The 22315-nt window shown below is 37.5% G+C and overlaps 1 protein-coding gene across 1 annotated transcript; it reads right to left on the bottom strand.

Moving 5' to 3' along the window:
- Positions 1-16844: 16844 nt before the first annotated feature.
- LOC108670248 (leucine-rich melanocyte differentiation-associated protein) lies at positions 16845-20671 on the bottom strand. Its single transcript, XM_018157708.2, has 5 exons — positions 20520-20671; positions 20072-20172; positions 18451-18577; positions 17669-17826; positions 16845-17275 (listed from the first exon to the last, which is right to left on the bottom strand). The coding sequence occupies exons 1-5, from the start codon at positions 20637-20639 to the stop codon at positions 17155-17157; spliced, it is 627 nt and encodes a 208-aa protein (XP_018013197.1). The 5' UTR covers positions 20640-20671; the 3' UTR covers positions 16845-17154.
- Between the last annotated feature and the right edge of the window lie 1644 nt (positions 20672-22315).

The following is a 22315-nucleotide window of genomic DNA, read 5'->3' as shown; positions in this document are numbered from 1 at the left end:
AAAAACCGGAAAACGCCAACATTGAAAATTTAGGGGTAGACGGTCCCCTTAAAGCAATGATTATCAAAATATTCTTGTCAATACCCACTCATATAGAAATGTGCGCGCCCCACATTTCGCTGAAAAACAAATCAAATTATTTTCGCAAATAACATTTTAATTTTTCTTCATCTGTACTGAGGACGTGTTAAAATGCATCATAATCAATAATATGAAGGTAATTTTTGTTCTGTTCAAAGTAGTGTATAACTAAATTGTATTTGCATTACATGAATCAAAATCACAAGTCGAACTTCAGTTGTAAGTAATAACCCACCTAATACGTAAACTTCGTTTCCTTTGCAATCTGCTAAGAACACCGTACTTTTCCCCAGCGTTAGCAGCAACAATGCTGCTAACGTTATTGTGCTCAGCACAACTTCTCAAAACTTGGCTGAGACTGCCACTCGTAAATCATGTTCATGTTCGAACTGACGCTTGTGATGTCGCTTCAGAGGACACGATGCGGGAAAATACGAAAGGATGCATGACATACAAAGATCTTTGCCCAAATGAGCGGATACTTCCAGTTCACTTCAGTCTAGAATTGACTGGATGAATGATCCGAAAATCTCAGCCTCACGACTTTGTAATTGCAGTAGAAATTCAATACCTGTAATTAAAGATAATCGTTCAACTTCGTTTTTGTGCTGTCCTCAGTAACCCCAAATATCCATTCACGTACCTCCTGATTATTGGGATAAAAAAAACTATGGCGTTATTTGCCGAGATTACAAACGCTTCTCTGAAATGAATTTTCTTTAATATTTGGTCCTACTTGACAACCTGTTAAATTCCCTGCTTATATAAAAGGCTCATTGCAAGTAAGAACCAATATGAATAGCATTGGGAATTTTATAACAAATCTTATAGGTAACACATTAACATCTGGTCGTTGTTTATATATGTGCTGCTGAAAAAGAGAGTGATGCTAAAAATTTTATCATCAAGCAGCGTCTTGCTCATTCTGTACAAGCTAAGCCCTTCAATCACAGACGAAAATGCAGCAGCTAAGTATATTTAAGCGAGATTCGAGTTAAGACTGCTGCTGGAAGCGAAACTACGACCGCAGCTGTGTTTTGTGGGTCGCCTGCCAAAGACCTCCACTGCCCTGGATGTAATGGACCATCATGATTCCTGCCTTCCGGAACGTAGCCTTCAACACTTCAAGCCGTCCGTATCTAGGCCGTGGGTCGAACTAGCCCTCGGTCGAACGGCCACTTGCCGAAGGACGATAAATTTTGGAACAGAACTATGCTAGCTGAAACCTAACCTCAGATGCGGTGAACGTAAAGTTACGTAATTTAACGATGCCCGGAAGTCAGATTCGATCCGCCGCCTGGTGGTGCACGGCAGGTTCTATGCGAGGCCGGAGGAAGACAAAGCCGAGTGATTCACGGCTGATTGGTGGATGTCAGGAAAGATCCAAGGCGTTCGATTCAGGGCTTATTGGTGCACAAAATTGGTGGTGCACGGCTGCGCTTCCGTGTTCTGTCAGTCGTCCTTAGGTCAGTGCAATATGCCTAGCAAAAGGCATCGTCTCAAAGCCACCTATGGAAGATATATTCCTTCAATATCCCAGTGATGGAGCTTTACAGACTAACGAGCGTCTTACAAGTTAGATTCCGTTGAAGCTTTGATGACATGAAAACCCTTGCTCACCAAACTTTCCAATCACAATTGGAAAGTCACACGAATGAAAATAATTTTGCTTTGAGTGATCGAGGTGCCGTCAGATGCCAATTGTGAATACCCACGTGTCATAAATCAAACACCATTCACTGACGCTTCACTGGCACTGTCCTGAGCTCCCCTAACAGCAATAAAACCTTCAAAGATCCATTCCTGTTTGAAGTGTTTTTCCTGCTATAGTTATTGACTTCTATGAAATAATTCCAGATGTAATACCTAATATATATATATACGCTTGACAACCACACGGAAAAATAGTACTATCCGTTTTAAAATCATACAACAAAAATTAAAAGCTCGAGTTTCCACCCCCCCTGGAAGTAAAATTAATTAGGTATTAAGCTTAGAAAGCTAGGTAATTATAAATAAATCTGCGTCATAAACCTTTGTTCGCCAGGACAGCAGCTGAATTAAGAGCCCTGAGATCCGCGTCTCTTCAGTGAAATGTCTGATTGCGCCACTTGAGTTCCAGCCTCACAAACAGAACAGTCTGACCTTCATTAGATTCATTTCAGGAGTCAAAGCGCTAACTGTTTACTTCAAAGGTAAAGGGAGAGTTCTTACCTCAGGTTTATTGATCACATATGATGGCGTCTTGCCTTGCGATCTAAAAAGAAAGCTAGATTATAATCAGCACAGATCGGCACCTGCGATGCTGCAGACAACAGCGACGATAGTTTCTTTCCTTAATTAAAGATCAGTCACTGGAAATGGAACATCACGTTTCTCCTTTTTGTTCGGTTTTGGTTACTATGGAAACAAACTCGTGAATATCGGAATTTATAGCACAGAGAGCTTCGGGCAAAAGTTGTCGACAGAATTAATTTCAGAATTTAGTCCTTGAGTCCATTGGCGACACGTATTAGATAACTTGCCCTTCAAATTCTTTCTTCCGTTCATATGAGGACTTTCGAATTCGTTCAGGCTGATACTATTCAGGCTGATACTATTCAGGCTGATATCATCCAGGCTGATACTATTCAGGCTGCTACTATTCAGGCTGCTACTATTCAGGCTGATACTTTTCAGGCTGATATTATTCAGGCTGATACTATTCAGGCTGATACTATTCAGGCTGCTACTATTCAGGCTGATACTATTCAGACTAATATTTTCAGGCTGATACTATTCAGGCTGATACTATTCAGGCTGCTACTATTGAGGTTGCTACTATTCAGGCTGATGCTTATCAGGCTGATGTTATTCAGGCTGATACTATTGAGGCTGACAATATTCAGGCTGATACTATTGAGTTAAATTTTCAAGTCAAGCTTTTTCAATGAATAATTATGATTGCTATGTAACTCGGAAATTTACGGTAAGATAGCATTTAAACGACAAATTTTTCAATATTTTTAGTGGTCTCCAGAGACAACGATTTAGCTATAGTGTAAACGTGGCATGGACTACATTATAGTACCGATGTCGTTGTCAGTAGATGGTACAGTTTCTGAGGACCAACGATATATTAACTCCACATGTGTGAATGTTGTGAGCTATCTTTAAGTTCTTAATATCTTTAGTATATTATAAGAGTAAGAGCTTATATGTAGTACTACTGCATTCGTAATCTATGAATATTCTCGGTTTTTTAAATTTCAAGTTTCTATTGATTTCTTTAAAGAAATTTGAAACATAAAATATTATCAAAATAAGGCACAATATTGATCAAAGATTATAAGAAGTAATAAGAGACCTCCAAAAGTATGCACCAATATTTGCAGAATAGTTCTAAAAATTAACTTAGTAACACAGCAACTCTTTTAAGTCGTTGCTATTTAATACTGACGATGAATCCATTCAGATGAATATTTGAATTAATATTTAAGTAATTTAAAATCGTTGCCTGCGCTGTGTGTTCTAGAAATATTCGGGAACCATTTTATTTATGTCAAGAATTTTTAAAGACAAAAACGTTTACTGTGTCACGGATAGTTTTACATGACGAATTTTGTAATTGAGTTTAAATTTACGATGCGATACACACACAGATGGGATTGAACATCAACGAATGTCAAAATTTTCAATATTCGAAAATTTCCCGATTGATTTTATGTTCAATTTATTATTACAACGAGCTTCAAAATATTTACATTAATATATCAGTGTTCAATATTTTCATCATTTATACTCAAATCGTGATGTTGAAAGTTGAAACCCAACCATGTTAGCCACATATACAGTCGCCATCTCAACTCCGCGATTTCGCGCGCCGCAGAATGCATACAAAAGCAGAACCAATCGAGAAGCTGATTTTCTTCCCCACGATTTTGTCTCCCTTAATCTCAGGTAATCTTTTCCCTCCGCATGTCTTTATACCTGCTGGCATTATTTTTATACAATAAAGTTAAGAGTTTTGTTATGTGATGAAATTTCTCTTGTCTTTGAGGCTTGACTGTATGTTCGACCTTAGGCTGAACACAGCCGCTAGAATAAGTTTTCATTTTAGTTGCAGGAGAACGATGTATGAGAAGAATTTAGAGAGCTTAGATAACTAAAAAATTGATTTACTATTTATTCCTATTAATTGATTAGATAAATTCGTTATTTGGTTATTGGCTTCTTAAGACAAATTTGGTAAGTGAGGAGAGCGATGGACAGTTGCGCGACTTCAAACGAATAATTCCCTTTTATAGTCATCTATCAGGTTAGCCCGGCGCTGCCCAGGATAGAGAATATCCACAACATAAGATTCCCGTCATCCTGAATCCCGTCATCCAGAATTCCTTCATCCTGAATCCCGTCATCCTGAATCCCGTCATCCAGAATTCCTTCATCCTGAATCCCGTCATCCCGAACATCCTCATTCTGAATCTATTTATCCCGCCCGAATAGCCTCTATAGCCTCATTCCATTTGCAGTAAATAGTTTTAAAACTAAAAATATATCAGTTAGCATGGAATTTACATTTAAATCCAGCTTTTTACATTAAAATGTAACTTCATTTCATTTTTTAATGAAATTTGCATGTTTTAAAAATACAATTCAATGTCTTTTTTTGATGTCATGTAATTCCGGTACAAAAAGAAACTAGAAAATTCTATGCCTAAATAATTTTTCGACACGATAATTGTCGTGGACACATGCTAGAAGAGCCCCACTATATTTTTATCGCCAACAATCCTAACATATTTTAAAACAGGCACACACAACTTTCAATAATACATAATAAATCATGCGTTATCAAAGCTCTTCGTGCATCAGCCATCGTTCTGCCATCCCTCAGCGCCTGATCACGATTTCCGATGTTCGAAAGGCAGCCTCATGGTTAAACTGGTATAAGGTTGACCCATGAGAAGTTCATTTTTGCTGATGTAGTTTGTTGTTCGCCTGTGACGTCGCTGATCTCAGTGACGTCACGGGCATTAACCAATCACCGAAATGCGATCAAGCCAGTCAACCAATCCGTCATGGGAATGACGGGTTGGTTTACGTTTCTCGATCTCAGTGACGTAACAAGAAAGCTGAACTGAAAGATGGAAATCCTCGTGGGTCAACCTTATATAGTTCAACCATGACTATATTCTACTACTATATTCTGTAGAATCTACGCCTTGAGGCGGCAATGATTTTACAGCCTCCTACGTAGCCTCATAGTTACGTAGCCTCATAGCGATACCTCAGATAGTAGAGAAACTTCTCTACGGTATTTTCTGAAGCAGGAAATTCTTTGCCTTACTCGATCAAAATGTGTTTTCTGAAGGAAGAAATACTTTACCTTACTCGATCAAAATGTGTTTTCTGAAGGAAGAAATACTTTACCTTACTTCCAGCAGACAAACTGTCATAGTGTAGCATTTAAATTTGCCATATTTTCCTGTAAGAAAAAAATATGTGCATCTTTTGCAGAAATATATGATAGCCAAATTTCGAAAATACGTCTTCAATGCATGCCTTATGAGCGCATCTTACAAAATAAATATTTAATTCTAAAATGAAAGAAACCTGTCAATTTCTAAGAATCAAGTGTAGTGTAAATTTTTAAATAATACAGAAATGTTTTCGATATTTAGATCGTAAATTAGATATTCAGTAATGGAAACACGAACATTTCTCGGAGATCTATCCTTGTAGTTAATAAACGACAAAAAATCAATCAATGATCATATCACATTCCTGGGCTTAATGTAATGTTGCTTGATAATGTTATCATAGTTCAGCAAATTCTTTTATAAGTAGGTTTGTAAGGTCATAGTTGTAATTTTTATAATATAGTAACTGTAATGCAGCATGTCGCATATAATCACGTAAGACTTTTGTAACTTCTTCGCAGGAATCAAGCTAATAAAGCACAAATCTGACAGCAATAATAATTAAGTTAGCGAAAAAAACACTAACTCATTTTTCTATCTGAAATGAAACGTTCGTCCGCATAAAGTAAAGATCATATGAGTTGGATGATCCTCAAAACTCGTGGTTTAATGGTTCGAACAGAAGTGCGATCCTGTCAAGCTACGTTGACCCTTTTTCCGTCCACTCAAATTCCCCGAGCCACGCAATTACGAGCAATTATCACTCCATTCACTTGGCAGCCTTTGGCTTGAAGAAATCTTTGAAATCAGTGAGTTAGCCAAACTACGTTGAAATCTTTCCAGAATTTGTCACTTGGTGGCACTGAAGAGACTGTCATAGCGCGGGGTTATTATAGTGTCTCACGAACCCGGCAGCCAGACATATATGCATTTCTCAAGCCCGGTCACTTTTCATCAAGGGTAATAATTTCTTAACTTATGTCGGGTACCTTCAAAGTATTTCTGTATTTTTTTTTACTCGGAAACAGGGAGGTTCATGGCTACAAGCTCGGGGTGAGGTACATGGCCTTACCCGAAATACCAGCGAGAAATTGTGTAAAATAATGAAAAGAATTTGATATGGTAAACATGCGTGAGTCCCGTACATTTATTTCAGTCCAAATAATTTTTCATATCAATCTTAAATCCATGTACCGCGATCGGCTAGACACGTACATAGTAGGGAAACATGGGGCAGCGGGCCCCCCTTTTTTAAACTAAATTTTTGATGAAGTTTTAATTGATACGAGGTGTTTCTTTGTTTTGTTTAAAGGTACAACTAATGAGGAATGTATGATGTGAATTAGACACCTTTAGATTTATTCAATTTTCAATGAAACACTATTTTGTAAAGAGTGTCAAAATGGGCCCGTTGCCCCAAACCTGGGACAATGGGCCAATGGGCTTGGGGGCAAGGCGCCCACCCACCTATACCACAATTGCATATTTTTCGTTTAAAAATGATAAAACAACACTTTACAGTTAAAAATAATGAAATGTAATAAAAAATATGGCATTCCTTCTTTTATTAACAACTTGAAAAATCATATCGTTGACTTGAAAAAAATATGTTCCTGGCTTAATAAATTTATCACTGACGTGAAAAAAAATATTTCATTCATAAAATATATATATCCATGACTTGAAAAATATATCCTTACGATAAAAATTCATTCTTGCCATGAAAAAATGTTTCCTTGACTAGAAAAAATATATTTAGTTGATAAAAAAAATTTCGTTCCAGTTATGTCCATAATCCAGATATTATGTGATGGGAATTCGTACTTAATCGTGATTTCAGCTAACACCATAAAAACTCATCAACTTTTGGCTCATTGGTGTTGGCTGAAATCCACTTTTGGCTCGATCGAGTCAAGAACTCGATAAGGGGTCAAATACGCATAACTAGAAACTAGAACCTGCTGCCTTGAGGCGGCAAATAAAAAAAACATGCAATGTGAAGTGTAATTTGTAATTCAAAGAGCGAGTCATAGTTTTGAAAAGCTAATTGAGACAAATCTAATGATGTATAACACAAGACTTCACCATGGGCGCTTTGCCCCGTGACACGCGTGGGCCCGTTGCCCCACTATGTATCATTTCAATTTATATCGTGTCTACATTTTATTTCAAAAGATAATAGTCTAGACTTGAACTCAAAATTATCCCTACAAATATTACTTTTAAAATGTAATTCACAGTAATTTCAGAAGCTCCATTTACAGTAATCGAAAACAGTTTTATTTAGAAGGAGAAAAACTTTTATTTGGGCTAAAACAGTTATTTGCGAGTAACTTATCAACGCAAACTCTTAGCAAAACGTAGAGCCGTACACTTCACCCCAGTGAAACTGTCGACCAGCGGTAGAGAACACGGACCAATATCTGCCATACTTAGCGAGAAACCCGCTATGGGCCCGTGACCCAACATATTTTAATTGGCTATCATTTATTTCAGCGCACAGCGGAGGGGAAACGGCTGACATGATGACGGCTGACATCGTCGTGCATGATGACGACTGACATCGTCGTGCATGATGACGGCTGACATTGTCGTGCATGATGACGGCTGACATTGTCGTGCATGATGACGGCTGACATTGTCGTGCATGATGACGGCTGACATTGTCGTGCATGATGACGGCTGACATTGTCGTGCATGATGACGGCTGACATTGTCGTGCATGATGACGGCTGACATTGTCGTGCATGATGACGGCTGACATTGTCGTGCATGATGACGGCTGACATTGTCGTGCATGATGATGGCTGACATTGCCGTGCATGATGATGGCTGACATTGCCGTGCATGATGATGGCTGACATTGCCGTGCATGATGATAGCTGACATTGCCGTGCATGGTGATGGCTGACATTGCCGTGCAAATAATTCCCACTCACATCAGTCTTGAGCAGAGCCTGATGGCGGTTAAATGAACAATGGTGTTTATGTATTGAAATTATTGGGGCAGTATCAATAAATTCAACATGCATTTAATTTCATACAGGACATAATGAAAGAGTCGAAAAAGTCAAAATAATTTTCCTGTAAACTTACGATGAAATCTGGAACTAAACTGCGAGAAAACTTGAGACATATTTGTTGTTATGAGGAATTAGAAAGAAAACGAGCGATGTTCCAAAATGAATTCCTGCATTCAAATCAAATAGAATTTTTAGGCAGCTAACACGGAGGAAATTAATTCACCTCCTCAGATAAAATTTGTTCCAGATCGGGAGATTTCTTTGAAACATATTATAAATAAATGTATTATTTTAAACTCGCTATTTCCAAACACGCACCTCGAAAATCGTTTAAGAACATTTATGCTCAATACTGTTAAGCGCTCACACCTAATAAAAATTTATAGACGCGGCAGCTTCTGATTTGGATTTCTCGAAGCATGGGCGACTCTAAATTTTGTTAGGGAATGTACGAAACTCCTTTAATACGTCAAAGCTCGATACATCTGATAATACGTCTAAGCTCACTTCTGCCAAGACAAAATACTCTTAATGTGACGCAGCTCTGTACTGCCAAATGATGCGCTAAATACGTCTTAGATAAGTACTGACAGAACGAAATGAGCTCAACAGTGCCGAAACAAAATACGTTTAACACGTCTAAGCACAATACCGCCCAAACAAAGCACGCTTAACATGTTTAAGCTCAATACCGCCCAAACAAAGCGCGCTTAACACGTCTAAGCTCAGTACCGCCCAAACAAAGCACGCTTAACACGTCTATAAGCTCAGTACCGCCCAAACAAAGCACGCTTAACACGTCTAAGCTCAGTACCGCCCAAACAAAGCACGCTTAACACGTCTAAGCTCAGTACCGCCCAAACAAAGCACGCTTAACACGTCTATAAGCTCAGTACCGCCCAAACAAAGCACGCTTAACACGTCTATAATCTCAGTACCGCCCTAACAAAGCACGCTTAACACGTCTATAAGCTCAGTACCGCCTAAACAAAGCACGCTTAACACGTCTAAGCTCAGTACCGCCCAAACAAAGCTTAACTCGTCTAAGCTTAACACTGTCTAACACGCGCGGCACCAGATCGCGCTGGAGCAACACGCGCGCTGTCACTGCAAAGCCTCTACAGATCTGCGCCTAATCGGGGCAAGGCACAGCGGCGACGAGTGATCCATGTTCAGAAGGAAGTTCATGACATTATTACTAAGTTAATAATATTGAACATAATAGAGGTTATAAATTATCATAAACATTGCTAAAAATAATAACGAGAAGTTCATGTCATTATTTACTAAGTTAATAATATTGAACGTGAAAGAGGTTATAAATTATCATAAACACTGATAAACATAATAACAAACATAGTTACATCCACGACAGTATTAGCCAAACGTATCTCCATTAAAGCATGTAAATTATAATCGATTTATTTAAAGTCAAAAGTATTCAAAAAGTATTAATTTTCTGTGATATTTTTTTTTGTTGATTAACATCAATGGACTGAGAAGCATGAAGCAATCTGAGGGTAATGATAAAGGTATTGGTGATGGTAAGATCCTGTGTTAATGATAGAAATTGAAAATTGATCGTTGATGTATTTCTGAACTGGGATGTGATGAGCTTTCACTGTGAACACTTACATTATTATCCTATGTTCATTCTTGTGGCAGGTTGGAGCAGGTTTGCCCGCGCGGGCAAACCTGCTTTCACTGTGTGCGTACCCTTAAACGCGCGGCACCAGATTGCGCTGGAGGAACACGCGCGCTGTCACTGCAAAGCCTCTACAGATCTGAGCCTAATCGGGGCACGGCACAGTGGCGACAATTGATCCATGTTCAGAAGGAAGTTCATGACATTATTACTAAGTTAATAATATTGAACGCAATAGAGGTTATAAATTATCATGAACACTGATAAACATAATAACAAACATAGTTACATCCACGACAGTATTAGCCAAACGTATCTCCATTAAAGCATGTAGATTTTAATCGATTTATTTAAAGTCATAATGATTCAAAAAGTATTAATTTTCTGTTTTTTGCTGATTAACATCAATAGACTGAGAAGCATGAAGCAATCTGAGGGTAATGATAAAGGTATTGGTGATGGGTAGATCCTGTGTTAATAAAGAAATCGAAAATTGATCGTTGATGTATTTCTGAACTGCGATGTGATGAGCAAAATGATTTAATAACCAAATTTTTGTTTCCTAATTTGTATAACTGATGGTAAATGTCTTGCCTCCATAATAACCCCTAGCTTACAAGAAAACATGACATAAACTTAAATTGTGCTCATTTTTCTAGGACTTCAGACTCCTTTGGGGCTCAATATTCAGTTATTTACAGTCATTATTCTAAATAATTGTTGCAAACGCTTGGCACAACATTTAAATGTGTTTAAGATTTGTTAAGGAGAGCTTTACAAATATTAAGTTGCAGTCACAGTATAATCTCCGTCATTAAACCCTTGGTTATGGTGATCTGTTGTGCACCAAAACTAGAAGAATTTTAGCTGTCATCCAGAATTTGAATTTATTCTCATGCATAGTAATTCAGTGACGTATACATAGCAATTCAGTTACGCAATTATATATATAGTAATTCAGTTGAGCTACCAATTATCCCTGCTGTCATGACTCCCTTGTTTTAATACAACATTATTAACAAGAGTTCGTTGATGACGTTAATAAGCGGTAAAAGTAAGTAATATTTATAAAATTGCAGGATCCTTATGTGGATGAAATGCAATTAACTATTCCAAAGGACGATATAAGCTTCGCCAGACGAAGCGTTAATTAATTAACGTCTAAGCCAAAATTTAATTTCGAGTAAATATGAAACCTGCGATCGTCTTTCCTCTAAATTTTATCATCAAAATGTTTTGACAACAACTTGGACCATTTATAAATACCGTCAAGACTTCAGCTGGACTGATGTTTACCCAACGATCCAAATCTGAACAACGATCCATTTACAAGTACGTAAGTTCTAAACCGTTCATTCGCTAAAGTGTTCAATTTTTAGAAACAAAAAGAATTTAAAACTTGAGACAAATTTCAGAAGCTACTTCTCATGGAAACGATTCGAGAACGCGCTCAATTTTCAGGCGTAAAAAACTTGATACATGTTCGAAAAATGTCGGTCAAGCAGCCGAATTGTAAGGATCTTGTCATAGGACGTATTACCAGATCTTCACTGGTTAAAAACACTATTTCCGGTAAATGAATAATCTCTGAAGCTTTTGCAAATGCTACAAAACTGACTGCTAATAGTCAGGCTTTCTCTGGAACGTTCGGGCAGCCAGATTGAATATAAACGTTTCTCCTAACGCGATTCGAGATAATCCTTCATGCACAAACCAGAGCTATTCAGCCTTTATTTTAACCAAAAAGGTTACTCAAGAAGTATATGCATTTTCCTATGACAACTTTCTTCAGTTAATAGTCGATCTCTGTCATTCAGCCATACGGTAACTTAGACACAATAGATTTAGAATTTTCCCCGACACCATAAATGGACGAACACTTTTTGTATACATTTATATCCTCATAGTTCAACACTTCTACAGACTTTGAGGTTTAATCGTCTAAACTCACCAGCTCCAGCAAAGATGTCGTTAACGGTAAATTGCAGCGGTGCGCGGCCCGGTCACCTGTTGCAGCTTTAAGAGCTGACTTACAGCTGCTGCTACAGCTGCGCCGAGACTGTGCCCTGAAGTGCCCAGCATCCTGTGCTGCACCTGACTTCTGCAGCTGCAGCTGCTGCTTCTTCTGTTGCAGCTGCTGCTGCTACTGCTGCTGTGCTGCTGCTGCTGCTCTTCACCCATATTATTGATCTCCACCAGCAGCTGTGCCTCTTAGTTGTCAGGAATAACCAATACCAGATGCTATAGCACTGCTGCTGCTGCTGCTGCTGCTGCTGCTGCTGCTGCTGCTGCTGCTACTGCTGCTGCTGCTGCTGCTGCTGCTCTCTGCCTCTCATACACAGTTTTTACTCGTAGTATTCTGAATTTACGCGCGTAAATTCGCTATACTCTGAATTATCTGCTGGAGTTCTCATTCATCAACTCAACACACACGTGCACCTGTAACAACTAAAATAATCCTAATTTTAAGTTTATTTTAAATTAAAATGCTAAAATCTATGGACAGATTAATTTTATTCGGCCTCCTGCTGCCGAAAATTTTGATATTTTGCAGCATAACTTCTCGCTGAGGCAGATCAACTTGGATCATTTTGATTTGAATTGAATGATATAAGCATCATTTGCAAAGTTTCGGTTAAATAGGTTCTGGTTAATACTATATGATTGATATATTAATAAATATTAACTCCTAAACACTAACCAATTCGGACACCCGCCTCTTGTTCAGGCATTCGTGCTGTGACCACAAGCAAGAACATCGCTAATATCAACATCGCTTCGACGCAAGCCGCTGCTAAATTTATTTGAAATATTTTGTGCCTTTTTTCTGCAATATCGGCGTCCGGGCTACCCCGAAAAAATTGTCCAGTCTTTTTGCTGTATTTATTTTTACTTTTATTTGTGCTGATCGCAAATTTTTCGCCAGATTACTAAGAAGTGGAAGCCTTGTTCCTATAGGTTGTTCCTATTCCTGGAAAATGTTTAATACTAATTCTTGTCTTATACTCGCTTTATTAGCAATAAGTAGATCCAACTCAAATTTATAAATATTACAATTCTTTTCAAAACATATAAATTATTTCTATTTGCTAATCCTCTCTATTTAAGCTCACCCTTGTACTTCGCTTTACAACCTTGCAGCTCGTGCTTCCCACGCATGATTAATTTCCTTGTTATTTATTAATTTATTGATTTTTTCGATTATTCTCACATGTGGTGGCTACCCACATAGATGTCTCCGCCATTGAGAGATCTAGAACGTACAGTTTGCACGTTACTCGTTTACTCTTTGGTTAGTCGTTAACTCTTTAGTTAATTAGCTGAGATCAGTTTGAGATGTGCTTCCGGCACCAAAAGTCTTTAACAATTATGAAAAACTCTTAACATGTAACTCAAAGTTGTGCCTGAAATTACGTTACCTTCTAGGCCATTAGAACCATGCGAACCTCAATTTAAATGATCATCTTATATCTAAAATTATCCATATGTGAAATTTGAATTAGATGTAATATTTTGTACTACTGAACGTAATTAGTTTGTCTGGCTTCTCGTGTCAGTTTACAAGTTTCAAGCAATATAAAAATCAACGTGGTTTCCTTCATCCAAATTCGTTACCTGCCCGCGGGAACATAATCAATGAACGGCTCGCTCGGAACATCACTTCACTGTTATTCCCACTCGAATGTTATGCCCATGCACTCAACTCCAATTCCCACCCAACTCTTTCATCCACTCGACTTTCATTCCCACTCGATTTTCACTCACACTCGACTTTCATTCCCACCCAACTCTTTCATCCACTCGACTTTCATCCCCACTCGAGTTTCATTCCCACTCGATTTTTATTCCCACTCTACTTTTATTCCCAGTCGACTTTGTGAGAAATTCCTCATTCCTCACAGTCAATTCGTATTCAGCAGGGTTTATTCAAAATGATCTTTTATTATATTATTAGCTTAGAATTATTGTTGTATCCACTTCTCTAACATCACCCGAAGAATAAGCATTTAGTCTAAATAAGAGGTTCTGCCGCAGGGCTTGCAGTCATCATCTGTTATCTATTGTATTGCGTTATATTAGCCGTCAGTGACAGTCTAGAGTTTTACGGCCGTGACGCAGAGTTCATATCTTGATGTGATTCATTATCTAAAAACTCGACAATTTCGTGAAGATTGCAGTTTCTGTACAGTTTGACAACTTATAGGCTACCTGCATTAACGTGCTAGTATTTCATCCGTCTGCTTTAATCCTGTTTCTCTATTCCTTGGTTTGTATGAATGCCGTGTGAATTTTGTTGTATTTATTTTTTTGCTCCATTAAATTAATTTGTTCAATCTTTTGTTAAGTTTGACGTACTTTAAGGCTTACAATTTTAAAATGATTCGAATGCAAATTTCATGCTTTAAATTTAGTTATTATACTTCACCATCTAAATCAAATCAATCGATTTACTTTTTTAGAGTTTTTCGCTCCAGAAGTGCGTTACCTTACTACGTTACCTGCGAAGATTCAAACACAAGCCTTAAGTCTTTATATCAATTTCCAAACCATCAAAACGTACAACTCTTCTCCCTATTATTATTATTATTATTCTCCCTCTGCCCAACTTCCCACCCCTTAAACTGATTTCCATTATATTCCTCCAATTATTCTTCCTTCATAAAGTGATTGCGACACTGGGCATTTAAATCACAGGTTAGTTATAGTGTTTTCCGTACACAAGTGATATTTTGATCATTTTTATAACCCTAATTAAATTACCCTTGCATATTGCAAGATTTATAATTAAAATTTATTTCTTATACAGCATACAGTTCTTTCAACCAGCCACTTTCTACTTCTTGTGAACCGTATTCTGAAGATTGCATCTTGGGATTCGGCTCTTACCGACTGAACATTGTCTGCTTTGCAATGAAGTTAACTACTCCAAATTAAACTCAACATTTTGTTAAATAAATCAAAATAAAAGTTTCCTTGATTTTTTCTTTAATTTGACACCCTGTCGATTGTGTGAAAACCTTACAACTTTTATTGCCATTCGACTTATATTCCTTCTCGACTTTTATACCCAATAAAAATTTTTTCCCACTAAACTCCTATTCCGATTCGAATTCTATTCCTATTCGAGTCTTATCACCCAACTCAAACTTCTTCAAAATTCATGTTATTTTGAAAAGTTGAATAAAAGAAGAATAATTGAGTGATAGTAAAGAATAAGAATAAGAGTTATTCTCACTTAAAACTCGACTCCAATCCCTTCATATAAGGCGCTTGGGAACTACAAATGACCTTAAAAAAGTTAAGGTGGAATTCCAGCCATTTCGGTAAAGTTTATCGATTAAGAATTCCTACGGCAATCATTGCCTCCACATTTGCCCACGATGCTTCAATTATCGAGACCTTTGCCTTCCAACGCTCTTCAAACGAGGGTTGCGTTGCAATTTTGTTTGTATTTAAAACCATTGCAGTGATTTTGTTACTTCAGATTTGTTGTTAATTTCTCTATTAAATATAATGTAATTCGTTCGAAAAAATTTATGGCCCGTTGTTCTTTTATAAATAGATTGCCTCATAAGTTTATGAAATGAAACTATAGTTTCATGACAACTAACTTTAACCTTTATGATGTGCTGCAAAATTCATCTTCTCGATGAAGTTCTGTCTAAATTTTACCTTTCTAAAGAAATTAGTTTTTAATATAAGTCATTCATATTTCAGATATGCTACATTAAAATGCCATTCACTCGTTTACATTTGATAGATTGCATTTTTAAATCATGATTGACATTTTTAACTATTTTGCCTGGATAAACAGTGCATCTAAAATCACCAAATATACTTTCTTATCTATCATCGGAGTCTTGTATATAACATCAACTATGACAACTGCTTGTGTAATATTGAAATATTCAAAACAACATTAATATTTTTTTAACTTAAGGAACGAGAACAGACGTTTCCCGGACATCTACCAGCGGGCCTCACGGTAGATATGAAACATATGGTGGTATGACAAAATAAATATTCAACAATAGTGCGGCGGTGGTGTGACAAAATAAATATTCAACAATAGTGCAGTGGAGGCATGACAAATAAATATTCAACAATGGTGCGGCGGTGGTATGACAAAATAAATATTCAGCAATAGTGAAGTCAAGGTATGACAAATAAATATTCAACAATAGTGCGGCGGTGGTATGACAAAATAAATATTCAACAAAAGTGTGGCGGTGGAGTGATACAATAAATATTCAACAATAAGGCGGTGGTGGTATGACAAAATAAATATTCAACAATAGTGCGGTGGAGGTATGAAAAACAAAATATTCAACAATTATACGACTTCAACAGAACATCTCAACACAAGCGTTTACAGCGCGGCTGAGATGTAGCTAGCTACAACACCAAACATGTCTGCTAAGGTATCACCAGGATTCGGCATGAAACATCACCAAATATATCAGTTTATCTGTCACCTTAATATTTGATCTAAAGTAAAATTGACTATTCAAACAATAACTGATCCCAAAAACATGACTATACAAGAAAACAAGGTCGAGCGAAGGCTTTCCTGTTGAAATTATGGCCCTGATTAGAATCGAGGATACTGTAATTTCGGGTGCTGTTTCCGTGGTTTTTTAAACAAATTTAATTGTGCAAATTTAAATTTGTTTTTTAATAATAACAGTGGTTATATCGCTGACCTATAAGACCTCAATAACAGTCTGAACTCGCAAAGCGAGTTCAAGCATTCCTCGACTCCAAAAATTTACCACGTTTCGAAGTTTGAATGAATTTGTCTACTTGGAGGTCGGTTCAGTGATCCTGTCTACTTGGAGCTCGGTTCAGTGATCTTGTCTACTTGGAGGTCGGTTCAGTGATCTTGTCTACTTGGAGGTCGGTTCAGTGATCTTGTCTACTTGGAGGTCGGTTCAGTGATCTTGTCTACTCGGAGGTCGGTTCAGTGATCTTGTCTACTTGGAGGTCGGTTCAGTGATCTTGTCTACTTGGAGGTCGGTTCAGTGAAGGGAGAGCTGCCGTCTTTGGCGCTCCTGGGTTTCTTCTTGCTCGCAGGCTGTCCGTTCAAGAAACGTAATTTTGGGAGGTGTTGCAGCACTAAAAGTCTGCACAAAAATGCAACGAAAAATGACTTCATTCAAACGTCATGCCTTCTATTTAGTTGTCCAAAACCTTTATTTCATTCAAATTCACGATTCTGGAAAATGGTGGCATTACTAAATTTTCAACAGCATTAAATATATTAATAAAGAGTGAAACAATAATTTGCGACTTGCCAGATACACATCTTGTTATCATTTAAGCTCAAGACCCGTGGTGTAATTGAAAACATTTATACTCGGTTCTTGAATTTTATACAAAAATTTCATGCGTAAACAAACGAAGTATTTCGAGTTCGATAACTTTTGATGATAAAACACACATTTCATGCCTAAATTTGTAAGAAATAACATGAATAACCTATGCAGTTGTGCGTGCAAGAGGCAGATGACACGCACCTGTACTGTTGATAAGTCTCCTCGAATTGATCGTAATTGGAAGTCTCTGTAGCAGCGTTGAAGATATCAGGACAAGCGCTGTTGTTCAGCATGCTCAGGTAGCGCAGTTTAGGGCAAGCTTTCTGCAGCTGGCACAGTAGCTGAGCCGTGTTGCTGAACTGCAATGGAGCAATTCAATAATTATCATTTCTGCCCATACGTTCTAGAACGGCTTGTACAAATGAAGATGTTTACCATTTCTTTAGTGCAATCATCGAAAAAATGCATCAATATGTCGATGAAGAAGAATTCTGGATCTGTTACGATTATTTTAGGTATAGGATTATAGTGCAAAAAACAAAATGACTTCGGATAATGTGTTATAAAACTGTCAGCTTAGTTGAAAAGTAAAGTTCAAATGAATCATCATTAAATTAGGTTCTAATTTAAATATACCCTTCTATGGAAAGCACAGTATAATGGAAGTAAAGAATTAATTATAGATTTTCGGTGTGTTTTTTTCTGGCATGTGGAGTATACGCATAGAAGCTTTGAAGAGCAACCTAACCAGAGGCCGCTTGTAAGCCCGAGAGTTTTGTATTGTTGGAGCAATTGTTACCTTGGGGCAATGACCATCAATATTGAAGACTAACCACATAACTGTAAGCAAAATAAAATTAATACATATAATAATTTTCTTCTGATACCTTTGTTGTAACGGAAGCCGAGAAGTTCCTCCAACATTTCTTTCACTATTGCTTGGTCATATTTCAAAGCTTGAAGAATTTCCTAGCTCGACTCACGTAATTTTTATTGATGGAGAGTGAGGTGAGGTAAGGCATGAAGGGCCAGAGTGCGTCGTCGCCCAGACAATTGTTGTCCAGGATCAGTTCCTCGAGATAAGGGAATCTCTCCAGCCCGCACAATGAGCTGAAGATTCAATCGTAAAGCAATGAAAGGAAATCCAATGGCACAACGAACGCACATCCATTCTTCAGAGACCTCAATCCGCGTTAGGTTTTCAGGCTAAAGCGCGGATTGAAAATGATGATGCGCGTTCAACAGGTAATTGGGCCTCGGGAAGTGAACCTCGTTGAAAACTAAATTTTCCATGGCATAATTTTGTATCATTTATTGTGGGTTCGTTTTCGATTAAAACATCGTAAGGAGAACAGAAACCAAATTCAAGCGAACGTGAGGTCTATATCGAGAATATTTCCCAATAAAAGTTTGTTGTGATTTTCGAATAATATACTAAATGTCATTACATAATAATATGTTAAAGAATGTTCCTGGAAATGGTTGGAAATTTAGGAAGAAGAAACAAGAAATTTCTCACACAAAGTATTGAAATTACAAATTCTTTTTCTCTGGTGATGTTAATAAATATGAACGATGAAGATACAGTGGAGCACCTCTCAAGACACTTTACCATGGACTCTGCCGGCTCACTTGATGTTGTTGAAAGTAATATGATAAAGAGACGTAATGCAGGGTGATTCACGGAAACTTCCTGATTTAAAAGCCAAATAAAAAAATAGTGAAAATATGATTACAATATAGATTTTATTGAAGAAGACATTTCCTGCATTTTTGTATCACATAGTTTAAAACATCATATCGGACCAATGACGGCTCCTATATTAATATTAATTATTAATAGCCGAGAAAAAAACTAGTGGAAATATCATTACAATATAAATTTTATTGAATAAGACATGACCTGAAATTTTATATCACATAGTTTAAAAGATGATATCGGACAAATGACGGCCCCCTACTGTCAATGCATTCTGTTAGTCGACTTTGCAGTTGCGTTCAACTCACTAAAGCATAAGACGGGTATGTTAGCGATGGCTTGGCGTATGCTGTTCTTTCTAATGAGGTATAGGGTCCTTGGACAGACATTGTAAACAATTGATTTAAGATAACCCCATAAAAGAATTACACGGAGCCTAATCGGAACCCGATTAGGTTTGGAGCTGATCAGGAACCCAACTGAAGAACGAATACGGAACCGAGTACGGAATGCTCAACAAATAGCGATAATGAAACGGCCATTAGAAAAGTACGCCAGAAGCAAACGCATGCTGCTCACTTGTCCAATGCACCGTGGCAACTGACTAGGCACGACACAAAACTTCATGACCTGGATTTTTACATGAATTACCTTTCTCCTTTTTAGCGCATTTTCTCATTTATGACACAAATGCGCTATTGTGCTCACCATGTCCGTCCGTGACTTCACATTTTCGTGGACGTGAAAATGCGCTCTCTGTCACTCACTGCAGTGAGTACTGAGTTATATTTTGTCTACAATATCTGGCTGCTTGGCGGGAAGTTCGGGAATACAAAACAAGAAGTTTCAGTGAATTACCCTTATGTACGTCAAGTCATACTCTAACTTACGCTGTATTCGCTCACTTGATTTTGTTGAAGGATAAGTCGAGCCTGCGGGCCTGACAGCCATACGTGGTACCGAGCACGGCCGGCACCATCGAGCAGTCGCGTCCCACGAAACATAACTGAACATTTGACTTCTATTTTGAACATGATAAAATAGATGTAGACACAATAATTTATAACGATATAATGAGCTTTCTGAATGACAAGGGAATATTTAAATATTAATATATCACGTTATAAATTTTTTTAAATATTATGAACACCAAGAAGTAACATGATCAAAACAGATTCTAAAAAATAAGAAACAAAAGAGAATTATGGCGAAAATTTTCATATAGACGTTCAAAGGACGTTTTCAAAAAGACGTTCAAAAAAACGTTCATACATGCGTTTTCAATCACTCATAATCAATAGGTTCATGGTTAACTGCTATTGATTGAGAAAGCTTTTTTTTCAATCTACAAACCTCGAGCTTGAGGACATCATGTCTAGGGGACTTGTACGTGCTGATGCATATACAAACCTCGAGCTTGAGGACATCATGTCTAGGGGACTTGTACGTGCTGATGCAGAGATGCGATGACATCGCTCGAAATTTATTAACAAGTTCACAGCGTGCGTGTAGGGCAACAAGTTTGTTTTCTACCTGTTCAACAGGATTCAATATATCGGGTTAGATTGATCACTATTTGAACTTTTATTTTCATTTATGTAAAAAGTCTTAAAGAGATTCTGCAGAACGAAAATTTACATTACTGTATCAATTGTCCAGAGCACAAACATAAATGTTAATTCAAAGCGACCATTTGTAGAAATGCATTTCATAAAGAACTTTCCCGTGAACTTTTGAGATGAATGATAAAATGAAAATACATATTTTTTGTTAGTTGGGTCATATTTAATAGAATTAATTCGCGTTGACATTAAAACCTAAATAAAAAATATTTCAATGCTAACCTTGAATAACTCCAAACTTGCCAGTAACAGCATGTGATGGCAAGCAGTTTCGTACAAAACAAGTGTCTAACCATGAAATATTTCAATGTTAACAATGAATAACTCCAAACTTGCCAGTAACAGCATGTGATGGCAAGCAGTTTCATGCAAAACAAGTGCCTAGCTATGAAATATTTCAATGTCAACAATGAATAACTNCTTTCATAATATAAACTTCGCTCAATGTATGAGCAGTGAGACTCGGCCTCGGGATGGAATTAGATGTTATCTTTAAAAAAATTTTCACTCCGGCGTAACAGAAATGCTCTAAAGAAGAAATTAATTAAATGAAGACCATTGCAAACCGGAGCAATATTTCATTGCATATATTATGTTCTCTTATTAAAATTAAAACACAATCACGTTTTACCCAGGCAGAACCCAGGCGATCAAACAATGTCACCTGCTTACAGGTGCCGGACAAATTCACGGCCGGTCTCACGGTCTAACTTCAAATTCAATGACCAAGGAATATCTCCCGAACTAATGAACGAAGCTCGATGACACTAAGTATTTATTAGGAGCTAACGGTGATGTTCAGCTCGTGAAATGTTTTCCATTTAATAGAATAGAATAGAAGTGTCGGAAATAAGCCCTGGCCTGTTGCCGATTCTTGTACTATTCGTGACTTGATTCCACAATGGACCCGGCCTTTTGAACCCTATCTTTCCATAACTGACGATCGATTGAGATAGCTGCTAGACTTATTGCCAGGTCCGTGAGGTTCTAGGCATTTCAAGACTGAACATATGCTCCTGCATAGCTTCGTCTAGACTTTTCTTGAAGGTTGTCGTTCTCGAAGCGTCAACGATGCTATGAGGGAGGCTGTTCCACATGTCGGTGGCTCGAAGCGAGAAGAAATGTTGTCGCATGGATGTGTTACAAGGCAGTTTTTAGTTTTTAGTTTTTAGCCCTGGCCCCTGATATTAGTTCTTATTTCAAATTCTAGTAAACATTCTTGATGATTCAAGAATCATCCTAATAATAAGAATCATCATAATAATGAGAATCATCAATAATCATTCTTGATCTTGTATAAACCGCGGGTATACCTTTATACCGGTACTCCAATGAGGTCACCACGCAGACGTCGATAACAGAGGCTTGGAAGCTTCATAATCGGTAATCTTTCTTCATTCGACTTGCCTTTTAATCCCGGAATTATCCTTGTTGTACGTTTTTTAAGACTTTCGATTAATTTTTTGTCCTTTTTCTAGTTTTGGTGACCACACAGCGTTGCCAAACTCTAGGTTCGGACGCACGACA

The sequence above is a fragment of the Hyalella azteca genome, unplaced genomic scaffold, assembly GCF_000764305.2.
Source record: "Hyalella azteca isolate HAZT.00-mixed unplaced genomic scaffold, Hazt_2.0.2 contig17793, whole genome shotgun sequence".
NCBI classification, from domain to species: Eukaryota; Metazoa; Arthropoda; class Malacostraca; order Amphipoda; family Hyalellidae; genus Hyalella; species Hyalella azteca.
This window is presented reverse-complemented; position numbering and strand designations above follow the sequence as displayed.

What these genes read in the sequence shown, in the direction of transcription:
- LOC108670248 (XM_018157708.2), bottom strand. Translation starts at nt 20,639, where the DNA reads ATGTCATCGCATCTCTGCATCAGCACGTACAAGTCCCCTAGACATGAT. An exon ending in ATGATGTCCTCAAGCTCGAG is followed by an intron (nt 20,173 to 20,519) that starts GTTTGTAGATTG and finishes TCAAATGTTCAG; the next exon opens with TTATGTTTCGTGGGACGCGA. An exon ending in TCTCCATCAATAAAAATTAC is followed by an intron (nt 17,827 to 18,450) that starts GTGAGTCGAGCT and finishes GCTCCATTGCAG; the next exon opens with TTCAGCAACACGGCTCAGCT.